The 23381-nt window shown below is 42.4% G+C and overlaps 3 protein-coding genes across 3 annotated transcripts in view; 2 read left to right on the forward strand and 1 right to left on the reverse strand.

Annotated features, from left to right (window-relative positions):
• Positions 1 to 404: 404 nt before the first annotated feature.
• Gnpat (dihydroxyacetone phosphate acyltransferase) lies at positions 405 to 4254 on the reverse strand. The gene is made up of 4 exons (XM_002056431.4): positions 4165 to 4254; positions 2292 to 2867; positions 952 to 2231; positions 405 to 887 (listed from the first exon to the last, which is right to left on the reverse strand). Exons 2-4 carry the CDS (start codon positions 2845 to 2847, stop codon positions 558 to 560), a joined length of 2166 nt encoding a protein of 721 aa, XP_002056467.4. The 5' UTR covers positions 2848 to 2867; positions 4165 to 4254; the 3' UTR covers positions 405 to 557.
• Positions 4255 to 4728: 474 nt separating this feature from the next.
• Positions 4729 to 6511, forward strand: LOC6632662 (fatty-acid amide hydrolase 2). Its single transcript, XM_002056432.4, has one exon. The coding sequence runs from the start codon at positions 4842 to 4844 to the stop codon at positions 6414 to 6416; it is 1575 nt and encodes a 524-aa protein (XP_002056468.1). The 5' UTR covers positions 4729 to 4841; the 3' UTR covers positions 6417 to 6511.
• Positions 6512 to 6651: 140 nt separating this feature from the next.
• The window catches only part of msi (RNA-binding protein musashi), a 149290-nt gene continuing 132560 nt past the window's right edge, over positions 6652 to 23381 (forward strand). Inside the window, exon 1 of the mRNA XM_032433729.2 lies at positions 6652 to 6831. Within this exon, the coding sequence (XP_032289620.1) occupies positions 6776 to 6831 (56 nt within the window). The 5' untranslated portion in view covers positions 6652 to 6775. The remainder of the gene's footprint in view (positions 6832 to 23381) is intronic.

Below are 23381 nucleotides of genomic sequence, written 5' to 3' on the forward strand. Positions count from 1 at the left end.
GAATGTTTAAAAGTCAATAAGGTTAATATTTGAAATAAACTGAAGGCTACAAACTAGATCATATCAAACATCCGCAAGAACTATAAATGGATTTATATGTTTGCATACATATGAACAAATGTCGTTGGGATCTCTAGCTATAAAAAACCTGACTTCCTAGACCTACAATGACTGTCATCCAAAATGGTTTTGGGTTAAGCTTTTGTGTATGGCAACAAATCAAAATATCAATTATTATTAAATACTTAAGGACTAATAAAACGTATTCTCGTATACACAAACGACAAACCCATCATGCCATTAGCCCAAATACTTCACACACACTCGCACACACGCACACACTATGCCGCTGAGCACAGGGTTGCGATCAGCCACAGTAGTAATTGCCACAACGGCGCCACAAGTACAAACACAATGAGTATGCATATAATGCGGCAATTCTTGAGCAGGCTGACAATGAATTGTATGAATTGTGATATTGTGAAATGCTGTTTGGATGCGGACGTTGCCAAGGCGGTGGGCAGTGAGCTGTTGGCCAACCGCTTGCCATTTGTCAGTTATAATTTGGCCATATGCGATTGGGCCTGCTCATTGGCCGCCGTCGAGTACTGAGCAAATGGCATCAGCTGGCAATACTCGAGCAGCTGCAGCTCCAGCTGCCTGAGGCACTTCATTGGTGTTGCCGTAGCAACGCACATCAAGCCCGTATCGCGAGATTTGTGCAGATAGCCTGACTGTATAAGCGCATAGATGGCGATATTGAGATTGTCCAAGGCCAGGCAATATGGATGTACATGGGCCGCGGATCCACCTGGTTGCTGCAGCAGCTGTTCCACATGCTGCTGCACGCGCACCAACAGATCCCTCGCGCTGAACTCCCCAGACATCTGCGCAGACAGGGTTTCACAAAAGTTAAGAAAGTTTTCCTGGAGTTAAAAACCATTTACTAACCTGTCGCAACGTGACTGCCAGCTGATAGTAAAGGCACAGAAATGGAGCCAGAGCAGCCAGTATAACCCGCGAGCACTCATTATCCTGCACACTAATTCTGCCCGTATGCTCGTGCAGCTGCAGAGCATGCTCATCCAGCAGCAGCTTCAAATGCGTCTCAAATTCGGCCGCTTCGCGATTCGATTCAATGATAAATTCATGCTGGAACAGCGCGTCCATGCTGCTGACATGGTTGTGCAGTGCCGCCAACGTATCGTCATACGTGCCCACGGTGTCAAGCTTCCGTTGACGCTGCTCCTCTTTGAGCGCCGCAAGCAACAGATAAGCGGGTCGTGCCAGCCAAAACATGCAGGGATTTATATACAGCTGCAGTGCCAACATGGGCACTGCCACCGCCATCGTTTGTGGACAGAGCGCGTGTGCCTTCAAACGTCGCACGTCGATCTGGGCCGCCAGTTGCTCGGCGGCCAGCGGCGTGAACTGGAGTCGTCCCGCTCGAAATTGTAAAATGTTGCTGTGTATCTCAACGGTATCGATCACGTCCACCTTGATGCTATTCGTACTGGTGCTGACATGGGCGCCCAGCTGCTCAAAGATGCGCTTCAGATGGAGTATGGCGGCGGACACCTCGTCCAGATTAACGCAGCGCTGTCCATACAGCTGACTGGCATAGTAGAGGCTCAACAGATTAAAGGTGCTGATGACAATGCGTCGCTGCTGCTGATAGATAATCTCATTGGCCAGCTGCTTGACCAGCTCGATCTCCTGGCGATTGAGCTTCTGCAATTGTCCACCCAATCCAGCGCGTTGCATGCGCTGTGTGCTGTCGTGTCCAAAGAATTCGCGCACTGAGATGGGCTCGCCGAAGTCCAGAAACATTTTGCCGAAGCGCTCGTCGATGATTTTCAGAGCTTTAAAGAAACCCTTGGTGGACTCTTTTGGCTTGGGCACGCCCAGCAATTCGTAGACAAACAGCTGCTCCTCCAGCACACGCTCATAGGCAACGCTAACGGGCACAATCATTACATCCGGCACCTCGCCCGTAAAATAGGGCAGCAATGCCATGGACAACAGGCCCACCTTGGGCACCAGCGCTTTAAAATTGCGGGAGCGTGTGCCTTCTATGAAAAACTCCACGCCTATATGGTAATTGGCGACCAGGGCGTACATATATTCCCGAAAGATGTCCCAGTAGAGCTCGTCGTTGGAGAAGGAGCGACGCATAAAAAAAGCGCCCGTTTTTCGCAACATGGTGCCCATGCCAAACATGGAGTGAAAGTCTGGAGGGGATTCAAATGTTAGGCTCACCCATAAACTGGTATGACATATGTGAGACTTACCCATGCCCGCCGCAATGCCAGGTATTTCAATATCATAATAATAGCATATGTAGCTCATCAGTATAAAGTCCATGTAGCTGCGATGACTGGGCAGATAGAGCACAGGACAACGGCCCATATCCTTGCGCACATTGGCCATGCTGGCCGAATTGACATAGAATCCATCGCAAATGCGCTTGCCAATCGCCGTAATGGCAATGCCACACCAACGTATTATGGCCATATTTCTATCCAAGCCGATCTCATCGATAATCGCACGCGCCTGCTGCTCCAGCTGCTTTAGAGGCTGTCTCGTCTCCCGCGCATAATGCACCAACAGAGCGCGCAGCTTATCGCTGCGCAGCACATGCTGTTTCAGTTTTTGTGGATTCAAGTACCGTTCAAACTCATAGGCCACCTGCGGTTTGAACTCTCTGGTCATGGAGGCCTCATTGCCCGGCGCTATAATGTTCTCAAATTGCCGCATATATGCGGCAGCCGTTTCCGAAGCGGATGATTCACCACCACTGGACGCGGCCGTCGCTGTTACCTGGCTGGCGGCTGGCTTCATTTCCATCGAACGTTTGACAGATTTAACTGTAAAGTATGTAACAGTATACATATGTATATAATATATATTTATATAAATAATTGATTATTCGTCTTATTACGTTAGCTCGTGCGACTGACACGATGTGTGTTTTTGGTCGAATGATTTGCTTTGCCAGGCGGCTTGATAGCCGGCGCACAGCTGGCGCACGCCTTCGCCTCACAATATGATTTCTTTTACTACTTGTTATCGGCCCGGTTTCTAGATTGTCTTGCCGGTGCGGCTTTGGGTTAATCATTCGGCTGCCTATTCATCACCATTAAGTTTCCAATAGGTTAATCGTGGCCTATCACGTGCGAAAGAAGCGGCAATATTAGATTGCATTATCTGTTATCAATTCCATACAAAAACGATATACCCCAAAATGCGGCATAAGTAGTGTACACACAAGCTAGGTATGCAGCTCAGATGTTTTGCTCGAGGAAAACCGTTAATTTTACTATTTATTTAATTATATAACATCGGTTGTAAGCTTCAAGCGGCTGTACACAAATTCTAAAGCAAATTTTTAAGTGAAAAATTCTAAAAATTCAATTTAAAGTTATTCGGATCAGAAATCATTGCATAGATCTTCATTGGATTTTAATTTCTCCAAAGAGCTTCAGGACCAATTTTAATGTTATCCAATTTCACACAGGCTGAGCTGCGTACCGGGCAGCAAAACGTAACAGTATAAGCTAAAATTACATTTTATTTTTATATTTATTTATCTAGCAGCTTAGGCCAGCGCATATAAATTTTGTTTCTAGACAGCAAAATGTTTACACCTAAGCAAGATATGCAGTTCCCACACCCCATGGCCAAATATGTATTAGAATTTACACAATATGTAAAGCGTACTTTTCACCAGCAACAACAACGAAACTGTTTGTTTATTAAATGACTTACGACACACAAGGAAATTTAAAGCGGCGATTTTGAATGCGACAAGTAAACAAACACGAACACGCTAAGCAAACCAATTGCAGTTAATGATCATCAACACGCTTTCTGGCAAACAGATTACGTAGATCTGGGCAAGTGCACGTTAGGTGCAGTTCCTTGAATGATAAATAAATCAAATATGCAATTTGAGCAGTTGCTGAGCTTCTCAGCTATACGCACACGCACACCCACACCCACACACAAATACACTCTCAAGACGCCACACAGAAGAACAAACACAAGTGTGGCCCTGGCCGTTGCATATGCAACGTTTTAATATAATTTCGCACAGTTTTAGCATTTAAGTTAAACGCATTTGCATTAAAATGAGTTGACTTTCTATTTTGGCATTTTACATACGAAAATTCGATACAGGTACTGTGACAGCAGCAATTTGGCGACGCTTCAGCAGCGCGACGGTAAAGCAACTACCACTCACAGCTGCGGCGACGGCAGCGACGGGTCGATATTTATTTTTATTGTTGTTGCTGGTGGCGTGTTTCGTGTTTCGTGACGACGATGGTTCATGCATGCGGCGACGTGACACGACCGATTTCATGCAAGCAATGTCATGCAACCATTTGATACAATAAATCTATGCAGTGAAAAGCGACTTCGCTCATATATAAAATACTGAACAGGGTGGCAACGCCATCGCTAGGCCCAATAATGTATGTATCTATATCTATTTATCAGCACAACTGTGCAAAATAGTGAGATACTTACTTTTAAATCACCAAGTGTTGAAATATAGGTTGATTGAATAATTTTAGGTATTAAGTTATTCGCCGCCAGAAACAGCGTAAACAGTCGCAACGTTTGAGACCCCAGCTTTTAACGGATGTTGAGCTGTTTGAATACAGAGCTTTTGCATACCGGTTTATGTACAGCTGGAAAACTTTGTTGGGGTGGCAACGCCAGTAGGGTAATTAAAAACAACTTTTTTATGATATGCATGTACATTGTATATCTTAAATACTTGCTGACTTTACAAGACGTCGCGTGGTTCAAAAAGATAAGAAAAATAAAAGTTCGTCATGAGTTTTTGGAAAATACTGTTGGAAGCTCTGTTAACCCTTGTCCACATCATAACCGATCGCCTGTTGGAGTTTGGCCTGGGCTGGTATCTGGGTCCACACAAGCGTGTCGCAACTCCTCCAAATGTGGACCAACAGGTCATATTGACCAAGAGCGCCGTTGAGCTGGCAAAACAAATACGCGAACGCAAGCTGAAAAGTTACGACATCGTCAAAGCCTATTGCGACCGCATCGAAATTGTGAATCGCGAACTGAACGCCGTCGTCGATGGACCCTTTGTGAAGGAGGCACTGGAGCAGGCGAGCGTTATCGATGCGCAGCTGGCGGCGAATCATTATACAGACGATCAGCTGCTGGCCCTGCCCTTTCTGGGCGTACCGTTCACCACCAAGGACAGCACCTCTGTGGCCGGCAAGCTGCACACCTTGGGCCTGCTGGCTCGCAAGGATGTGCGGGCCACGAATGATGCGGAGTGTGTGCGGCTGATGAAGCAGAGCGGCGCCATTATCATAGCCACCAGCAATGTGCCGGAGGTGAATAAGTGGATTGAGTCGCGCAATATGCTGATTGGCGGCACCAATAATCCCTACGATCTGAGGCGATCCGTGGGCGGCTCCTCGGGCGGCGAAGCCGCTTTAATCTCAGCCTGCTGCACTGGCTTTGGCCTGGGCACTGATATAGGTGGCTCCATACGCATTCCGGCCTTTAATTGTGGCATTTTCGGGCACAAGCCCAGCTCGGGCGCCATCAATATGGCCGGCTGCACCTTTCGCACCGGCAAGGAGCAGGAGACAATGGTCTGTGCGGGTCCCATGACGCGCCATGCCAGCGATTTGAGGCCCATTATGAAGGTGCTGCTGGAGCCGGCACTGCACAGTGTGCTCAAACTGGATGAGCAGGTGGATGTAAAGAGTCTGCGCTACTTTTATGTGCCCAGCATTGGGATGCGCCAGTGCAATCCCATCAATCGCGAAACGGAGCGCATCATGTACAATGTGCGCAAGCATTTGGAGTCGCTGACCGGAAAGGAGGTGCGCTTGGCGAAGCTGCCGGAGACGCAGCTGACCGGCAAAATGTGGCGCTACTGGATGACCCAGGAGCCGGCCAACTTCAATCAGCTGCTGGGCAACGGCGTCGAGCTGAATCCGTTTGTGGAGCTATTCAAAAAGTTGCTGGGTCAGGGCGAATACAGCATGGCGGCCATTTACTCGCTGCTGGATAGCATCTTGCCCAAGGAGAACGAGGCGCTGATGCGCAAAGCTACCAAAAAGTGCAAGGCAGCGCTGCAAGAGCTGCTGGGTGAGAACGGAGTGCTGATCTTTCACAGTTCTCCACGCACGGCACCCTTTCATTACTATCCACTGGTCAAGTTTATGGACTTTAGCTACTTTAGCCTGTTTAATGTGCTGCGTCTGCCGGCGACGCAGGTGCCCATGGGTCTGGATGCACAGGGCATGCCCCTGGGCATACAGGTGGTGTCCAATCACAACAATGATCGCCTGTGTTTGGCTGTGGCCGAGGAGCTGGAGCGCGCTTTTGGCGGTTGGGTTGCGCCGTTTCCATTGAAGCGCTGAAAGGTTGTTGGTTGTATTAACAAATACTCATACAGGTGTTGGTAATCCCTAAGGCTGTTTTCCGAACAAAATATTATTAAACGAAATGCTTTGAATTTAATTTTTGAATTCATTTGGCGGCAAATTCAGCAGCTGTTCGTGCAGTGTGACCTGAAGTATGCATTTACATGAATCTGGCAACGCTGCCAAGCTGTTGCGACAAAGTGGCAGCCCTGGCTATTTTAAGCATGGGCTACACTTTTTCTGCGTTGTGTCTGTGTGCGGGCATTTTTTAAAACTTTCGTTTGCTTGTAAAAAATTGTGCGATTAATTGCGGGAATTAAATAAGTTTATGCAAACAAAAGAATATATATGTAGATATGCAACCATATAAGAGAATTTTCGAAATAAAACAAGAGCCTGAGGAAAGTTATAGGTAAGTGCAACCAGCTAATTAAAGCACATGTAAGAAGTTGGTCTCATCCTTTGAACTTTGACCGAGCAGGTGATAAATGGACATTTAAGCCCCACAAGCCGCCACTCAACTCAGCTCACTTGTGCCCTGCGTTGTCCACAATTAATTTGCAGTGTCGGGTCCCCCCATTACAAATGTACACACACACACACACACAGAGGCAAAGCACATTGACAGCTTTTTGCAAATGTGCGTGCGACGCTCAAACCGAACTCAACCTAACCTTACATTGACTCTGGGCCATAAATTACGTGCAACGAGCATCTTCGGTTTGTCTCATTTGCTGCTGTTGCTGTTTCTCCTGTGCCTTGGTTCACCTATTGTCTTGTTGCTGACCAAGCGCCAAATATGCCTTTTAATATTTTCACATTGCACAAGTCAAGAATGGACACGTGCAATTGTCTAGTGTTGTGTTTTTGTTTTTGCTGTTATTGAAATTTGCCGTTACGTTTTTGTTGTGCGTGTGTGTGTGTGTGTGTGGGAGTGAGTATATTTTGAGCATTTCCGTTCCGTTTTGTTTGGCTGTTTCTGTTTTTGAAATATTAACGACGCCCTTTTGCTGTTCTTGGCTTTGTGCATAACTTTTACGTTTCGAGTGTTTTTGCCTGCATTTTATGTGCGCCTTCTACCCCACGCACACCAACATCATCGCACATATGTACATACATACATATGTATGTCTTGTATTTACATTTGTGTATGTATGTATTTGTGATTGTACGTAGCGTGCAAATAATGCGTAGCAAGAAAATCAAACTTGGTTTTTTTTTATTGGAAGTTAGCGATGTGCAAGTGCTGCGCAATTAGTGATGGGCTTTTTTTTTTGTTGTACCTATTGAAAGTTGGCACATTAATGGAATTTCGCTTAAAGCACAGACAGACGCTGCCCATGCTGCAGCGGCTCTCAAAAGTAAAATTATGAAAATTACCCAGCCGCGACGGACTTTGTACGGCATTGTATGCGCGCCTTTGACAAATCCCAAATCCAGCCACTAAACAGTCATGTTTCATTGCCACCACCCTCCTCCAATAAGCACATTTGCCTATGCGCCAAACAAAAAATGAAAGAGAAAATAGTTGAGAGTTCTTTATTTTTTGTGCAACTGCTGTTGCTGCCAGTTGCCGCTGGCCCCAAACTGTTGTAAAAACGTCTACATTGTTGAAATTCCTTTTGCGAAATTGCCACGTGACACAAAGGCGTCTGGAGCCACATATATAGACCGAACGCCTTTTATTAGCCTTGCAGAGTGCGACCCCAGCCGAACTACCCGACACAATAGGCCCGAAAATGACGTTGCAACAATTAATGTGAACATTTTCGCAGTCGTCGTCGTCGTCGTGATTTATAACGTGCATAAAATTTGCGGTTCTGGTGATGCACCTAAAAAGTGGTGGGGGGTTGGGGAACGAAAAATTAGTCAGTTGCTGTTTCCTGTTTGGTTTGTCTGGGTGTGTTAGTGATGGGAATTGGGGGCCGTTATGTCAACGGCTTTATAATTTATCGATAGTTGCGTATGGTTCACCCCTGAACACCCTGTGCTGTTCGCTGTCTGCAAATTTGAAAACTATTTTCATTGCGTGATAATTTATGTGACAAATGCAAATTACACAATTGTTGGCCAGTTATGCAAATTAATTGCTAAAATGAACAGCATATTATTAACACACTCTCTCTACCGCCCTCTTTCTCTCTCACGTTCTTATGCTATATAGAAATGTTGTAGCCACAGTTGGATCCGTTCAATTTGCTTTCCAAATCTCAATTTATGTGTTAGCAATTTTGCAGTTTGCAGTTTCTTTTTTCAATTTACAATAAAATTCAATAAGGTGTTGACTTAATGGAAATTGACTGACAGCAGCTGCCAAAGGTGTACGTGTGTGCTCAGGTGTGTGCCTGTGTGTAAATCTAACGCCATGTCTGAGCTTCTTGTTGTGTGTTCTTGCTATAAAAGGCATTTGGGAGCCAACAATCTGCTTGGTATTTGCAAAGTTCAAATATCAAAAAGGACTGGGAAAATTTAACGGAAGCTGTCTTGGGACATCTATTGTAGTTATGAGACAGCACTTTCATCTAAATTGGAGTATTGTTCAATGTCATCAAACAAAAAGAAGCTCCATTAAAAACTTGTAAAGTAAACAATACTTAGTTATAAAGTTCTACCTAATACAAAAAAATAGAATAAAAGTGATTCAGTTTTAGTTGGAAACTTATAAAAAGACTACTAAACTTACATTTACGTTTTCCTTAAAGCCTTTTAATTGTCTTGATCAAACTCATTTTCTGTGTTTCCTCTTTGTGCCTTATTCTGAAACGTTTTGCCTGACGAATTTGCCTCTCTTGGAATGGTCTGTTGGGATTTGGAAAAAAAGGCTTATGTTTACGATAAACTCAAGTTTTAATTAACTTAATTATTTTTATATAAATTCTATACTGTTTGTAAGACGCTAGAGAAAACGTGCAGAAAGTCTATGGCAATATTAATTTCTCAATTTATGGATTGTTTCATTTATGTACATTTTATTTAAATGTGTGCATAATATTTTCAGAAACATCATTAGACTTATGAAACCGCATACTCATTACAGATAAACACTTGGTAAACACGAATACGCACTGTTGCACATCAAAAACATCAAATTTTACATAACCTTGCGCTGAGTAAAGATTTTAATTTTCAAAACTAACAAATATGTATTAAAAAAAAAAAATAAATTGCAAGTGCATGTCACAAAGGTTAGAGGGATACAGAGGGACAGGTGGCAGGTGGCAGGTGGCAGGTGGCAGGTGGCAGGTGGCAGGTAGTGGGTGGTAGATGCATGTTCAGTGCTTGCAGTTGCCCGGATTCTTTGCGCTGTTGCACAATCAGCAAAAGTCAGCGAGCTATGAGCAAAAGTTAAACAGACAAAACAAAGTGCACAGTTAGTGGGCGTGGCCTGGAGAGAATAGGGTGTTGTGTTGTCGCTGTAAATTTCACACGCAGGGCGCATAAAATGGCGTCGCAATTTTAAAGTTAAGAACATTTGCGTAATTAGCAATAGCAACATGCAAAAGGTAAAAACAAGTCAAGTGCCGGGCCAAAAGGCGACATTCGAAAGTACTTTAAGTGCCAGCGCAAATTACGTACCAAAAAGTTAATTAAATTGTTACCATTTCGCGTTTTCTAACGTTTCACCGATTTGTCGTGTTGGCCGCGTTGGCTTTTGGCCAACTGCATGTTTGCTAACGGACAAACCTCCGGCTGACAATTAACAAATGTCCACAGCGCACAACTTGCGCCAAGGATGCGGGTGTAGCCGCTGCCAAACTTACAGCTTCCTCTTATGACACCAGTTTTTCTTTTCCAGGGGCAAGCTCTGATTCATGTTTTGCAAACTATTTGTTGAACTAATTTTAAATTAACCTTAACACGACTTTTACGTGTGCTACTTGCACCGTGTTTTCGAGTAATTCATTTAAAATGATAAGAGAAAAAAATGGAGTATTCTGTAAAAAATTAGATTTGGACATTAAATCAGTCCAAATGTTTTGACTATATTTTGTGATGTAATCGCCAAACCAATTCAGAGAATGCGCCAACATTAAAACTTCTTATAAGTTAAGGAATTGAAAAACTAAAGATTTTGTTTTCCACATTATTGAATTGGCTTTAACTCGCTATTCCTTTTATACATATATCCTTCCACAAATATTGCTCACATTTTATGCAATTATTTTGCTTTGTTTATTCTTTTTTATTCTTGGCAATCTCAGATCCAAAAATTATGCGCTTTAAGCCGCCATCTTTCAGATATTGAAATTTTGGTCATTAACTATGTGCGCCCTGTCGACATCATTTAACATTGCCAGCCAGCTGCGTGTTATATTGAGCGTAAGGTTCAGAGATAAGCCGGGTGCCACCTTTTGATACCCTTTTAGAGGGTATTATAACTTGATCATATAATGTGTAACGCGTAGAAGGCCGCGTATTCGTACACATAAACAATCAGCAGAACAGCTAAGTTAAATTAGCTGTAAAACAGGGCCGGACGGGCAAATAAAATACTTCCATCGGGTCGGTGATGCTATTAGAAAATGGTGTATTCTATTTAGGCATTATTAGCATTTCATTTTCATATGTGATGTGATATATTGAATAATTAGGAAGACACTCGTTTTTGTCGAACATTAAATATAGTCATGTCCTCTTGTTAGATCTTAAAGCTATTCCCTTAAAACTTTTGCATAGGTCCGTCTTCCTGTTGCAAGCATTGAATATGTCAGAAATGGCCGGAAGCCATTAATCGAAAAGTAAGTTTTTGTACAGGAATAATCCTATGTTTTTAATCTAGATATCTTGACCCATCCCGGTATTTACTATCCATATCATATCATTATCAGCCGTATCTTATCATTATATCATATAGCACTCCAGAAAGAATCGGTGGAAAACGGAGTTATTTTCATCAAAATCAGCATTTAACAGCTTCAATATTCTCACATATTTGCAAGGGTATTAATTGTGCAGCGTGGCGAAGTTGTTCTTACTTTCACGTTAATTTTGTTTTTGTTTCTCGTTTTTATTCTCGCCCCCTCATCATTCATCACTGATTGAAGCTGACTGCGACAGTTCACATTAAGCATTATCAATTGCGAATCGACAATTGTCGTCATCGTCATTGAGACCCGGGCACGTTTGCCGTTTTGTCTGCCGCATATCGCATTATATCTGCATTGTCACCTTGTTGGCCATTTAACGTGGAACGCCCAACGCTCAGGGACAGTTAGCGGCAGCTCCTCTTGCTGTGTCCTTTGGTGCTGTTTATCGTGCACGCCCCGAGTTGGCTACATGGACTTAAGCTCATCCTGCCAGGGACCTGTTCCAGCTCTTAGCTGGAGCTGACTTTATTTTTGCCGAAAGAAAGGGAAATTCTGTTGTAGTCTTCCCTCTTCTTTTTTTTATGTGGTCTCGTTATACTTTCCCTTGCGCTTTTTGTAGCTCAGTGATATTCAATTAGTCGCACTGACAGTGGGCCAAATAAGTAAGCATTTTAAGTATTAAATTGGTCGCACAGTTGAAAATGTAACTCTTGTTTTTGCCATTGGTGTCAAAATTGTCTGTCAAATGTATTATGATCTGATACCTGTGCACATTTAACAAGCAGTTGGTTTTGTATTCCGGCTGTCTCATGTTACTGTCAAAGTCGACAGCCGCTGTTATAGCTTATTAGGCTGGTCTATTGTTGTTTGATTAGCCTGTTCATATAGAGAGTAGGCAGCTGATATCTAAATTGTTAGTTTTCCAGTGCTGCCACTTGGCAATGTATTGCCTATAGTATACAAAATTAATAGAAGGCGTTGCCAGATTATTGGGGTTGCTCTTTAACAAGTAGTTAAAGAATCAAAATTAAACAACTAAAGTACTTGCAACTAAAGTACTTGTAGAAGATATTAATATTGATTTCTAGCCTAAAAATTAGGAATACTTTCTACTCACCTTCTTTGAAAGTTCTAACCACAGGTTTTCATCGAAATAAAAAGTGTTAGGCCATAAGATTTTTATTCGTATTAATTTTTTGCACAAAATGTGTCCATTGTCTTTGCCATTTCACGAATCTGCCTAGATTCGCGCACCTTTTAAATCGACAACGCCTAAAAGTACACAACGAAAATGTTGATACCAGAAAAGGAAAGACACAAAAAAAGCTGAAAAAAAGACGAGTCACATTTATCCTAACGTGCTCATTTAAGTGGAATCACTTAATGGTTTTATACGCTTATCATTATCATCCCAGCAGCAACTCCTCCTCGTCCTGTGCTGTCCTGCCGCGTCGTACTAATGCCATTTGGGCAACCTTCCTTGTCCAAACGAGACCCACGCACAATGACAAAGCGTCGACAACGTGGGTACAAGCAGCATTCCCCGTATTCCCCGCATTCGCCGCCGCCGCCACGAATCCACCCGCCGTTGATTCAATCAAATTGTGAAGTGTGGAGCATTTTTATCTGGCGGATGTTTGGCTCGCTGTCAGCGCAAACTGTTCGCGTCCAGTCATTGTTTTAACGCGTATGTTTGCCAGGCACACACAACGCAACGACACACACAACAACACACACATCAACAACAACAACACACACCAAGGCACTCATCGCCGTTAAATGCATAATTTTAAGTGGAAATTGCCGCGCTGAATGTTTCACTTTTTGGCTGCGTGACGTTTGCTTGGTGTGTGTGTGCGTGTATGTGTGTGTGTATGTATTTAGGGGTGGCTTGGCTGTCTCTCATTGTCCCAGCCAAAGGTCGTTTGTACGGCCCACAAATAAGGAAGTAATATGTCGTCGCTGCACGGCCATCAAAGCCAGACGCGTTGAATAGTTCTTTGGGCTTGTAAATGACAGTAGCTACCCCACCAATACCCCTCGCCACCACCCCCCACTGTATACAGATACAGGACTGTGAGAGAAGTGAATGCTCTTTTTTTGTCACATGGCTCGTTCCATTGTGAACAATTTGATTACACTGCAAACCAGAGAGCATACTTGCTATGGGAAATGACTTGGCAAAACAGAAATATTAAATAGAAACTTTGATTAAATCTAAAAAAAATTTATGGAAAAATTATTCTGAATTTATCACATATCGTACAATTGAGTTAGCTTTAAAATATTTTATTAATTTGTATTGTGTACCTTTTAGCCTTTTCACTTTTGGCTAAATATAATGGCTTATTATAATGGGGATATTTTTTTTTTACTATTTTGCCGCATTGAGTTAATTATTGTTAATTGAATTCTTTTGTTTCTGGCTAGGTTTGCAGTTCTCTAAAGATAAAGAAACTTGGAACCTCCATAATATATTATCAATTTTTATTTTGGACATAATGAATGCTAATTATATTTAGAAATTTATCTGTGTAAATGGACTTCTTCAATTAACATTTTTTACAAGATTTTGTGAAGGTAAATTTCCCTAAACTCCCGATTAGGCATAAGTTGCAAATCAATTTCATTTGCTTTTAAGAATTCCGCTTCTATATAGAACATAAACCATCTGTAATATATAGATTATCAATTTCTATACATTTTTACTTGACCAATACGAAATTCATTCGGATACCAAAAGTGCATAAAAATATAAATTGGAAACCGACTCACATATACAAATTTTGATTTTTATATTATAAGTTCGATGATTTTATTCTTTTACATTTATTAAATACCTTAAGTTTGGCAAATTTGTATAGTGTCTTGCTTGAAGGGTATTTGGTTGCATTTTGCTGCTTTTTAAATTTTTTTTTCTTTCTATTTTCTACCCCGCTGTCAAAAACATTGAACCGCATTTGTTTTGAAAGATTAATGACCCACAATTGGTCGCATCATCCTGATGTCTGTGGCTATTGTTATGCGACTTGTTGTTGTTGATTTCGATGATTTGCGCATATTTATGGTCTTGAAAACGTTGTCACATTTCAAGTTTCCAGCGAGATCTCCAGAGCATAACCTTTATTGGGAGCATGTGAAGGAGGGGAAATAGCACCAGCAAATCATTTCATTAATTTAATGTACTAGAATCTGACTTGTCGGTTGTCAACTTTGTGTCGCTCGTTGAAGGATGTGTGCGACGGGCAGGATCTTGTTCACTTTAGTTTAATACGAACTGCCGGGGACGACAAGTCATTTAGTGCATGAAAACTTTGCCAACTTTTGCGCTACAAGGCACTGATTTTATTTACAGGCTAACAACAAGGATACTCGTGACGACAAGTCAAGTCGACTCAGTGCGAGTTCCTCCAGAGGGGGGTGGGGCGTCGTTACCCGAGCAGTCGCCTCGGATGCAGCGTGCCTGTCAGTAACATTTAGTCGGCATTTAACTTGTGTCATTTGCAGTGCACAGGCCAACGACAGGGGTTAGCGGCAGAATACAAGGAATAATGATAACAGATTCCTATCTGTGGGTATAGTCAAGATCAGAACGATTAAGTAGGTGTTTGAAATGGGAATATTGCAATTAAGTGAAGGTTATTACAGTATCTCATATTATAGAAATAAAGAGATGCAAAATAAAAGATAAATTGCAATGGAGTCTGAAAGTATTATCAGAGCTAAAGCACACACTATATAGCCAACGTAACTTGTTATTAAAGTTCTTATAATTGAGGCATAATAACTTGCAATTCACTCTTGAGTTCGTGAGAATCGCATAGTAAGGTCATATTTCAGAATTCTTTTCTTTTTACCGACAAGCAAGCTTGGTCTCCCTTTAAAATAAAGAAAGTTACTCATGCCTAAAATCCTCCGAGAGAAACTTCATCAACTCGTTGCCTACAAAATTAACCTTCTGGAGTTTTTGTATATCAGAACAGTTTTTATAAGCTGAAATATTCATTAAATTAAGTAGAAAACTGAATGATCTCTTCGCCTTCACTTCAATATACAATGTCAAGTGGAAATGCACAGCAGCAGCAAACAAACAATTAAACAGCTACACACAGCACGGCACTTACCAAACAACAAACTATCCACACACACCCACACACCCTCCACACAGACACACAACACACACACACACAAGCAAGTCCTTAGCCCCCGCATCAAACATGCTGGCTACTTCATCATGGATAGCAACTGTGTTAGAGATTCATCCATTTATTCACACCATGAAGCAGAACGGGAGCTGGCAGGGAAGAAGAAACAGGACAACTTGGGCCCAAGGCGTAAACTTATTCCGAACAGACCCTCGTTTTTATTTTTTTTTTTTTTTTTTTTTTGGCTATACACAATAAGGCGCGGCACTTTTCATTAGCAGTCACACTTTGGAGACAGCTGTTGGACGGGTCGTCGGGTACACTCAGAGAAAAATCCCAGTTTGAAATTCTAATATGAAATCCTTTTTATACCCTGAGCCCATTAAAAATGGGTATAAGGGTATATTGTATTTGTGCAAAATCCAAATGTATGTAACAGGCAGATGGAAGCATCTCCGACCCAATAAAGTATATATATTCTTGATCAGCTTCAATAGCCGAGTCGATCTAGCCATGTCCAGCTGTCTGTCCGTCCGTCCGTCCGTCCGTATGTATGAACGCAAGAATCTCAGAACCTATAAAAGCTAGAGACTTGATGTAGGTGCTCCTAGTTCCCGCGCAGATCGAGTTAATTTCCGATAATCGATAACTTACTCCGTTTCCAAGCAATCGATATCGATATCCTGTTTTTTGGGCAATTTTGGTAAATAATAAGAGCTAGAGTCAGCTTCTTAAATAAAATATATATATATGCATTTGATGTTGAGGGAAGAGGGTTCAAGGTATCCCCTAGTCGGGAGCTCCCGACTAGAAACTCTTACTTGTTTGTTTTAATATTGTAAGCATCAACGTCAAAAGGCCTAGAAAACGTATTAAACAAGTGCTTAGCTGCGTAACTCCGCCCTCATATCTCCGTCCTATTTTGACTGAGGAATTATGACTTTTTTTTCTGCCAAATTTTGACGTTTTGGAACGACATAACTCCGCCTTTGAACAAACGATCATAACGAAACTGGAGATATAACGTTGTGGGACGTTGCGTAGAGATATCTCGTTTGTAGAATGGCGGAAATGTGTCGTGAGAAATTATTATCCCGAAAAGGCAAAAAAAGTGCTCAATAAAAGAATATTTTATAAATTTAATACGGAATTTAAACATTCTGGAACATAAGTTATTTTGATCCTTAAAAATAGGTTCTTTAAACAAGAAATCTGCTGCGAGCTAAGGAGTTTTTGCACAACGAAAGAGTTTGCGCTAAACTTTTTCTTCGAGTGCATGTATCTTAGTATCTATAAAATGTCTTGGCCTTGTCGGATTTTACTTCTTACTTTTTGTGGCGCCTTTGTTGCAGTTATTAACCCTTAACCGCACATAACATTTATTACACACATTGTTCCACACACGCGCAAACATATAAACACACACACACAGACAGAAGGGCCAAACAAAGTCGGCTGCGTTAAGCTGACAATGACATTTTCCCCCACTCTCCTCTTGGGCCTGGACTTGCTTATTTCAGTTGATTGTATTCTGTGAGGCGACTTTTGTCTGTGGTTTATCGCTTTTAATTTGTCGTCGCGTCTTTGGGCTCGTTAAGTCGACCATTTTCCAATGCTTTTCCTTCTTTTTCGCTGGGTGAATTTTGCGTGGCGATAATTGGCACCGCACAAGGCCAACAAAATTAGGGATTTGTTGCTTGGTAATTCGTTACAACATGTTGAATGCCGAGCGTTGCTCTTTGAATTTGTTCCTTCTGCTTTAAATGGACCCATTTTTTACCCCAATAAATAATCACATTATTTTGCTTCGGTTTAGGGGTTCTAGAAACTCTGCTCTTAACATTTTCTTCCTTATTTATCGAGTTTTAAGGTCTTTTTAGCTGCTTTTAGTTATGTAATTCATGCACATTTTTGTTGAATTCCCTTTTGTGTCCTACCCTTAACTCTATTTTTGTTTCTTTCTAATATGTTAGATTTTGCGCTGGAATCGATCAGTGCCTTGTGATCTCTTTCGAGCAAATAAAAAAAAGGGAGAATATATATAATTATATGTATGTAAATTATATGCTATTTACAATGAAGGGAAAGGAGATATTGAAATAATTTGCATCGTAGACAGATCGCCGGGTTGTAGCCTTTGGAGGCGTATCGGATGCTGAAGATGTTCAACTGATCTCCGACCTTTGTTAGGCGTGAAGCGCGACGCTTGTCAAGTACTATGGCAGGCCGGCAACCACTCTTCGTACACTCTTATGCGAATAGCATAATATGCTCTTGAATAGCATATGTCCACATGGGCGTTAACCTCGGTTTAATGAGCAGTGCCCTCGTGGAAGCATGCAGCTTTGCTTTGAGGCTTTAGTAGCCAGTTGAGCTTTTGGAATTAAGAATTAGCTGAATAAGTTGGTGTACTCAATGGTTCCTCCATCGGACCGTAGCCCCTGGCAACTGTCTGGGCGAACTTGGTACAGTTTATGGCGACGTTCAAGCTAGCAGTCCTGCAGTTTGTTAGGATTCGTGCAAAGCCAGGAATGCGGTGTCATCCGCATACGTTGGGCTGAAGGCTGCACTGCTTTGTCCTTGTGTGGATGGGGAGTTTTGTCTTGTACAGAGTGTACAGCAGCGGGCCGAGGACGCTGCCTTTTGGGATACCTGCTTTAATGACTTTGACACCTGAGTTTTGGTCTCTAAAGCCCACGGCCGACTAGAGCCTTTACTTGCTGTGTTTGTATCCTTCAACGTAGTATTCCTGAATCAGAATGCCAGTCATATTTGATAAGTCGTATACAAAACAATACTTGGTTAAGTGCACTGCACAAAAATTGTAAAACATACGAGCGGAAAGAAAATGTCCGACATGGAGAATAAACTGGTACAGTTGCGCATACGCCTTCAGGAGCGTGGTGTCAAATTGTGGGAATCTCCATATTATGTGGAGGATTTGGGCAGCAGCGATTCGGCTGTGGAGCTGCTCGCCCAGGAGCTGAGTCGTGAGCTGCACATCACCGTTGTGAGCTGCAAAAACTCGCTGCTGGAGCTGCAGGAGCATTCACTACGTAAACTGGCCGCACGGCGGGAGTTCGATGATACGGGCTTGGCCACATTCCATGTACGTTGCGTGGACAACCAGGGCGGCACGGCCCACACGCTGGAGGTGAAGTGCGCTCTGGGCGAGCTGGGCTCTAATTTGCAGCGTAAAATCGCTGACAAATTGCAGCTAAGTGAGGCGGATCATGTGAAGTGCATTTCGGCTGGACGGATGGTGGTGCCACAGGCGACCCTGAAGTCGCAGGGCCTAAAGAACAATCAACAGCTATTGGTGATTGTAGGTCAGCCGGATGCGCGGGGTGAGGCTCTGTACGAGCGCATACGCCAGATACAGCGAGATGTGGAAGTTGTTGTCGATTCGGATCATCGTTTTGTCGATCTGGAGGATCAGGATGGCAATGTGATGTTTCTGCCACCGCACGAGAATCGTGCTCTGCTGATGGGCATGAGTTTGGGCGAGAAGGCACGCGCGGCCATGCGGCGGGGACACTACGATGAGGCGCTGTTGCTTTTCCTGGAGGCGGATGAAAAGTTTAACAATTGCGATTCAAAGTTTCTGGATTATGTGGACAACTATGCGTTGCTCAATTTGGACATTGTCTGGTGCTATTTGTGCCTGAAGAACATAACCCAGCTGCCGGATGCCCAGCGTCGTCTCGATGTCTGCGAGCGCATCCTGCAGCGCAGCTACGGCGAAAACTTTAGTCGCCTTTATGCCCTGAAAGGCTCAAGCTGTCCGGAGCGTGCACTTATCATGCGCCTGCAGCTGCTCCAGGGCGTCATATTGTTTCATCAGAATCAACGGGTTGAGGCACGAGCGCGTCTAGAGGCCGCAGGCACAGCCTTAGCTGAGCTGAAAGTGAACAGCGAACAGCTGGAGCTGCTAGTGGAAATGGGCTTTGATGCTTCCGCTGCGCGCTTGGCTCTGCGCTCCAGCAACGGCAGTGTGGAGCAGGCGGTGCAGTTTATCCAACAGCGTCGCCAGCGTCTGCAAGCGGCGCGTGCCAACTCGGATTCGGAGCGGCAGCTGAGCCGTCGCCTGGCGCAAATGCAGTTGGACAACGATGGACGCGATTGGGTCCATCCGCGCAGCGTGTGTCGCCTAATGGACCTGGGCTATGAGCAGCAACTTGTTGTCGAGGCACTGCGTCGCACCGAGAACGATTTGGCGCGTAGTCTGGAATTGCTGCAATACCATTCCAGTGAACTACGCCAGGGTCTGCCCGATTCTCAGGCAGCTGATGAGCAAATGCTTGGCACTCTGCGCGGACTGGGCTTCAAGTTGCCCGCGGCACGTGCCGCTCTAGAAATCACATGCAATAATCTGGATCGCGCCATCGACTTTCTGCTCAAGAGTTTGGCCACCGAGGAGGAATTGAACAGCGTGGTTGAACGCATGTCTGCGGTGGATAATGCTGCAACAGCCGCAGCCACTGGTGCCGCCTCAACCTCCTCCTCAAACGCCCCCGCCACATCCGCCCTTCCCAACTCCTCGTCGGAGCAGTTGTCTGTTGGAACGCCCAGCAAAGTAGCTCTGGTCAAATCGGTGCTCAACAAGGCCAAGACCGAATTGGAGACATACAGAGCTTACAGGCGTTTCAATGAGGATATACCTGATGTTGATCAGGACTACTTGGATTTGCCACTGGAACAGGAGGAGCAACTTCTCAATGAGTACACACAGCTACTGGAACATTAGAGTCTTCGTAAGCATGTTTTGGTAAAACAACAGAATTTCAAGTTTATTGGTTAATTGATTCACATTTTATTCACATCGCATGTGCCTTTGTCAATTTACTTGTCGATTATTTTTAATGAGATTTTTGGTCTTTGAACTTTCCTCTTTAGTATTAATTATTAAAAAAGGACATGCCCGTATTGTAATGGAAGAAAATAAATAAAAATAGTCTTGATCTGCGTATGCTCTTCGAGAACCTGCATTTCAAATTTGACTTATCTTAGCGCTGCCTTGATAATCGATACTTATCGATTTTGAAAAAACGTTAAATTCCGCCAAAAGGTGTCATAAAACCGTGGAAAACGTTGTAAGCTACTTTTGTTTATTACAATTCAATCCACTCAAAATCGTTGAGAACTCATTTGTATTAATTTCATCGACTTGAAACTCATTTTTTAATATATATTTAAAATATAATTGAAGTAGTGGAATACAAGACAAGAGCGGAAAATGGGAGGAATTTTGATGGCCACAATTTTAAGGAAACAAATTGCAAAAAAAGATAATAATAAAAGCAGCTACATGTACACCATGGACAGCTGACAAATGAAATCTGAATAAAATGTGTGAAAAACAGCTTCGAAGCGTGTAGAACAAAGGTTTTTTGTCAAGTCTAGCTCTTGTGTGAAAAGTGCATATGAGCCCGACATTTTATAGTTTTCAAAAGAGAACTTGTTCGTGCTGCAATCACTTAGCATTTGCTTTTTAATCCAATCATATACATGTGTTTAACTATTTTTTTTTTATTTTCTTTTAGACGCGTTGCCAACAATTACTCATAAATTTTGCGATGGTCTTTGCTTTTGGCCAGCACGCTGAAAAGTATGCTATGCAATTTTCGTTAGCTGTTGCTGCTGTTTACTCATGTGCATAAACATGTCCGCTTTTCGCAGTGCGTGTGGGGGTGTGGTTGTATGCTGTTGACTTTTGCGAAAATTAATAATTTTTCAACAAACTACAAGCCACATGCCGCATTCCCCTGCAGCCTGAGCACAATCCTCTGACGTAGAACTTCTGCGCTTGATGGCCAAATAATTTGTCGTCTGTGTGTTTGTTTCCGAATCGTTAAATCTCAAATAAACTAAGTTCGCATTGTTGTTCTGACTGTGTTGTGTTGTTGTTTTTGTTGCTAGGTACATTTGTCATGCCATGCCGCACATTTTTTGAGTGGCTGACATTTCACTTGACTGAGCCACGGACTGTCGCCCGAGTTGGGATTAAATCGTGCGTGTGGCCTGATCGAAAAAAAAGGCCAGCAAAACAATTCACTTGAGTGTTTTGATTCTCTTCTCACTTGCGTAGTTGGCAGCGCTTTAAACATTTCAATTTGGGCATACTTAAAATATGTGTAAATGCAAAAAAAATGAGGCTAACATTTACTGTCCAAATGCAGCCTGCATATTTTTGCTGCCTTTTGAGCCCACAAATTATGCAGTTGCATCAGAAATAAAAATTAAAAAAAAATGTTGGCAACCGTGGTCGAATGGTGGCGAGGTGCAGGGGGTTGGCTGTCTGATTTAGTTGCGAAAATGAGCAGCGGCGGCGCTTAGAGCTGCCTGTAGCCAAGGACTTGACGTGAAAAAAAGGGTTGACTGAGTGGACTGGCAGAGGGCGGGGCGGCGAGGCGGTTGCTTGGTTTGGGCTGCATTCACTGGCTGATTTCCGTCATTTGTTGTTGCTGTTTACTGTTGCTGCAACTGCCACATTCACTGTTGCTGCTGTTGCTGCTGCTGCTGCTGCTTGTTGTCATCAGCAGCCAGCAACATTATCATTCTAGCTGCAAGTGCTGCTGTACACATTTAAATTGTTTTAAATGGGGTTGATAGAGTTATACAACTTTAAACATATTTTTAAACATAGTAAAGACGGAAGATCACAATAAGCAGAACAAATAATTCACTCAAAATTAAGTGGTATAAGAAAGCCATAGTCACTGGATTAATATGAATTAGTATGATAAAAAAATATAGAACTTTGCTGTATGAGCAGGATGATCAGCGCATCGAACACCATATATCACAAAGTAATTGTACATGGAACTAAAAAACTCTTGTCTAAAAATAGCTTCCTACAGAATGTAATTAATAAATGATTAAAAAGACAAATCAGAACAACAAAGCCAACGGACTTTGATGAAATTATATAGAAAAAAATTATTTTTCAATACAAGATCGTTTCTATGGCAGCTGTATTTAGTGCTTCGATATTGGTAAAATTTGGCATTTATATGAAGACTATAGTGAACCAAAAAAAAAAAAAATAGCGAGTTTGATCAGGGAACCATAATAAATAGAGTAGTTGTCCAGAAATGAATCTACTTTTCGAACAAATCTTCCTATGGCAGCTGTATGATTTAGACGGAAAGAATGACCTATACAAAGTTTCTCTGAAACTGATAGCCCAGAGAGTAGTTCGCATTGAAAAAGACAGACGAACATGGCTTTATCAGAATGGCTGTTGATTCTGATCTAGAATATATGTATGTATATACTCTATGGGGTCTTATTCTATGCGGAACACATTTTATGACAAAGTTGTAATATCCTCTACAAGAATATAAATAGTAGATTATAATTAGGTATTTATTTAAATTCATATATATTCTTCACTATTTTTCTTGTGCCCAAATGATTCGTAACGATCCATTGAACACATTTCTCACACATTTCCGAAAATGTCACATTTTTGACAAATGTGTGAAATGCGCCTTGTGCGTTTCTCCATTAGAAACCACATTTTACACATCTTTCAAAAGAGGCACATTTCTTTAGAAATGTGTAAATTCGCCCCGAACATTTCGTGTTTCTTGCGATGATTAATCGAGATTTCTCTCGATGTTGTGAAAAATGGTAAGGTATCATATCCATAAAAACAGCTGATATATCAACGAAGGCAAGCGGCAACTTTAAATAAGAAATTAAAAAATAGAATAATCCCACAGTTTTTAGAATTTAAACATGTCGAAATCTCGAAAAGTGTACCTTAAATGGAAGAACTTTACGGCTCCTATGTAAATTAAAGAAACTCGATCAGTTTGCCACTCAAGGAATGCAAATACTCAGCACGTTGTTTTAAAGTTAAAAATTGTAATGCGTTAGCTCAGGACTGGCTACAGGGTATTCGCTAGTCTGGTACTCTCATTTAATACTTGTTGTTGTTGTTGTTGTTGTTGCTCTGTGTCCTCATTATCGTTTGTTGCTTGCCATGCTTTTCTCATGTCTTT

The sequence above is a fragment of the Drosophila virilis genome, chromosome 2 (genome assembly GCF_030788295.1).
Source record: "Drosophila virilis strain 15010-1051.87 chromosome 2, Dvir_AGI_RSII-ME, whole genome shotgun sequence".
NCBI lineage: Eukaryota > Metazoa > Arthropoda > Insecta > Diptera > Drosophilidae > Drosophila > Drosophila virilis.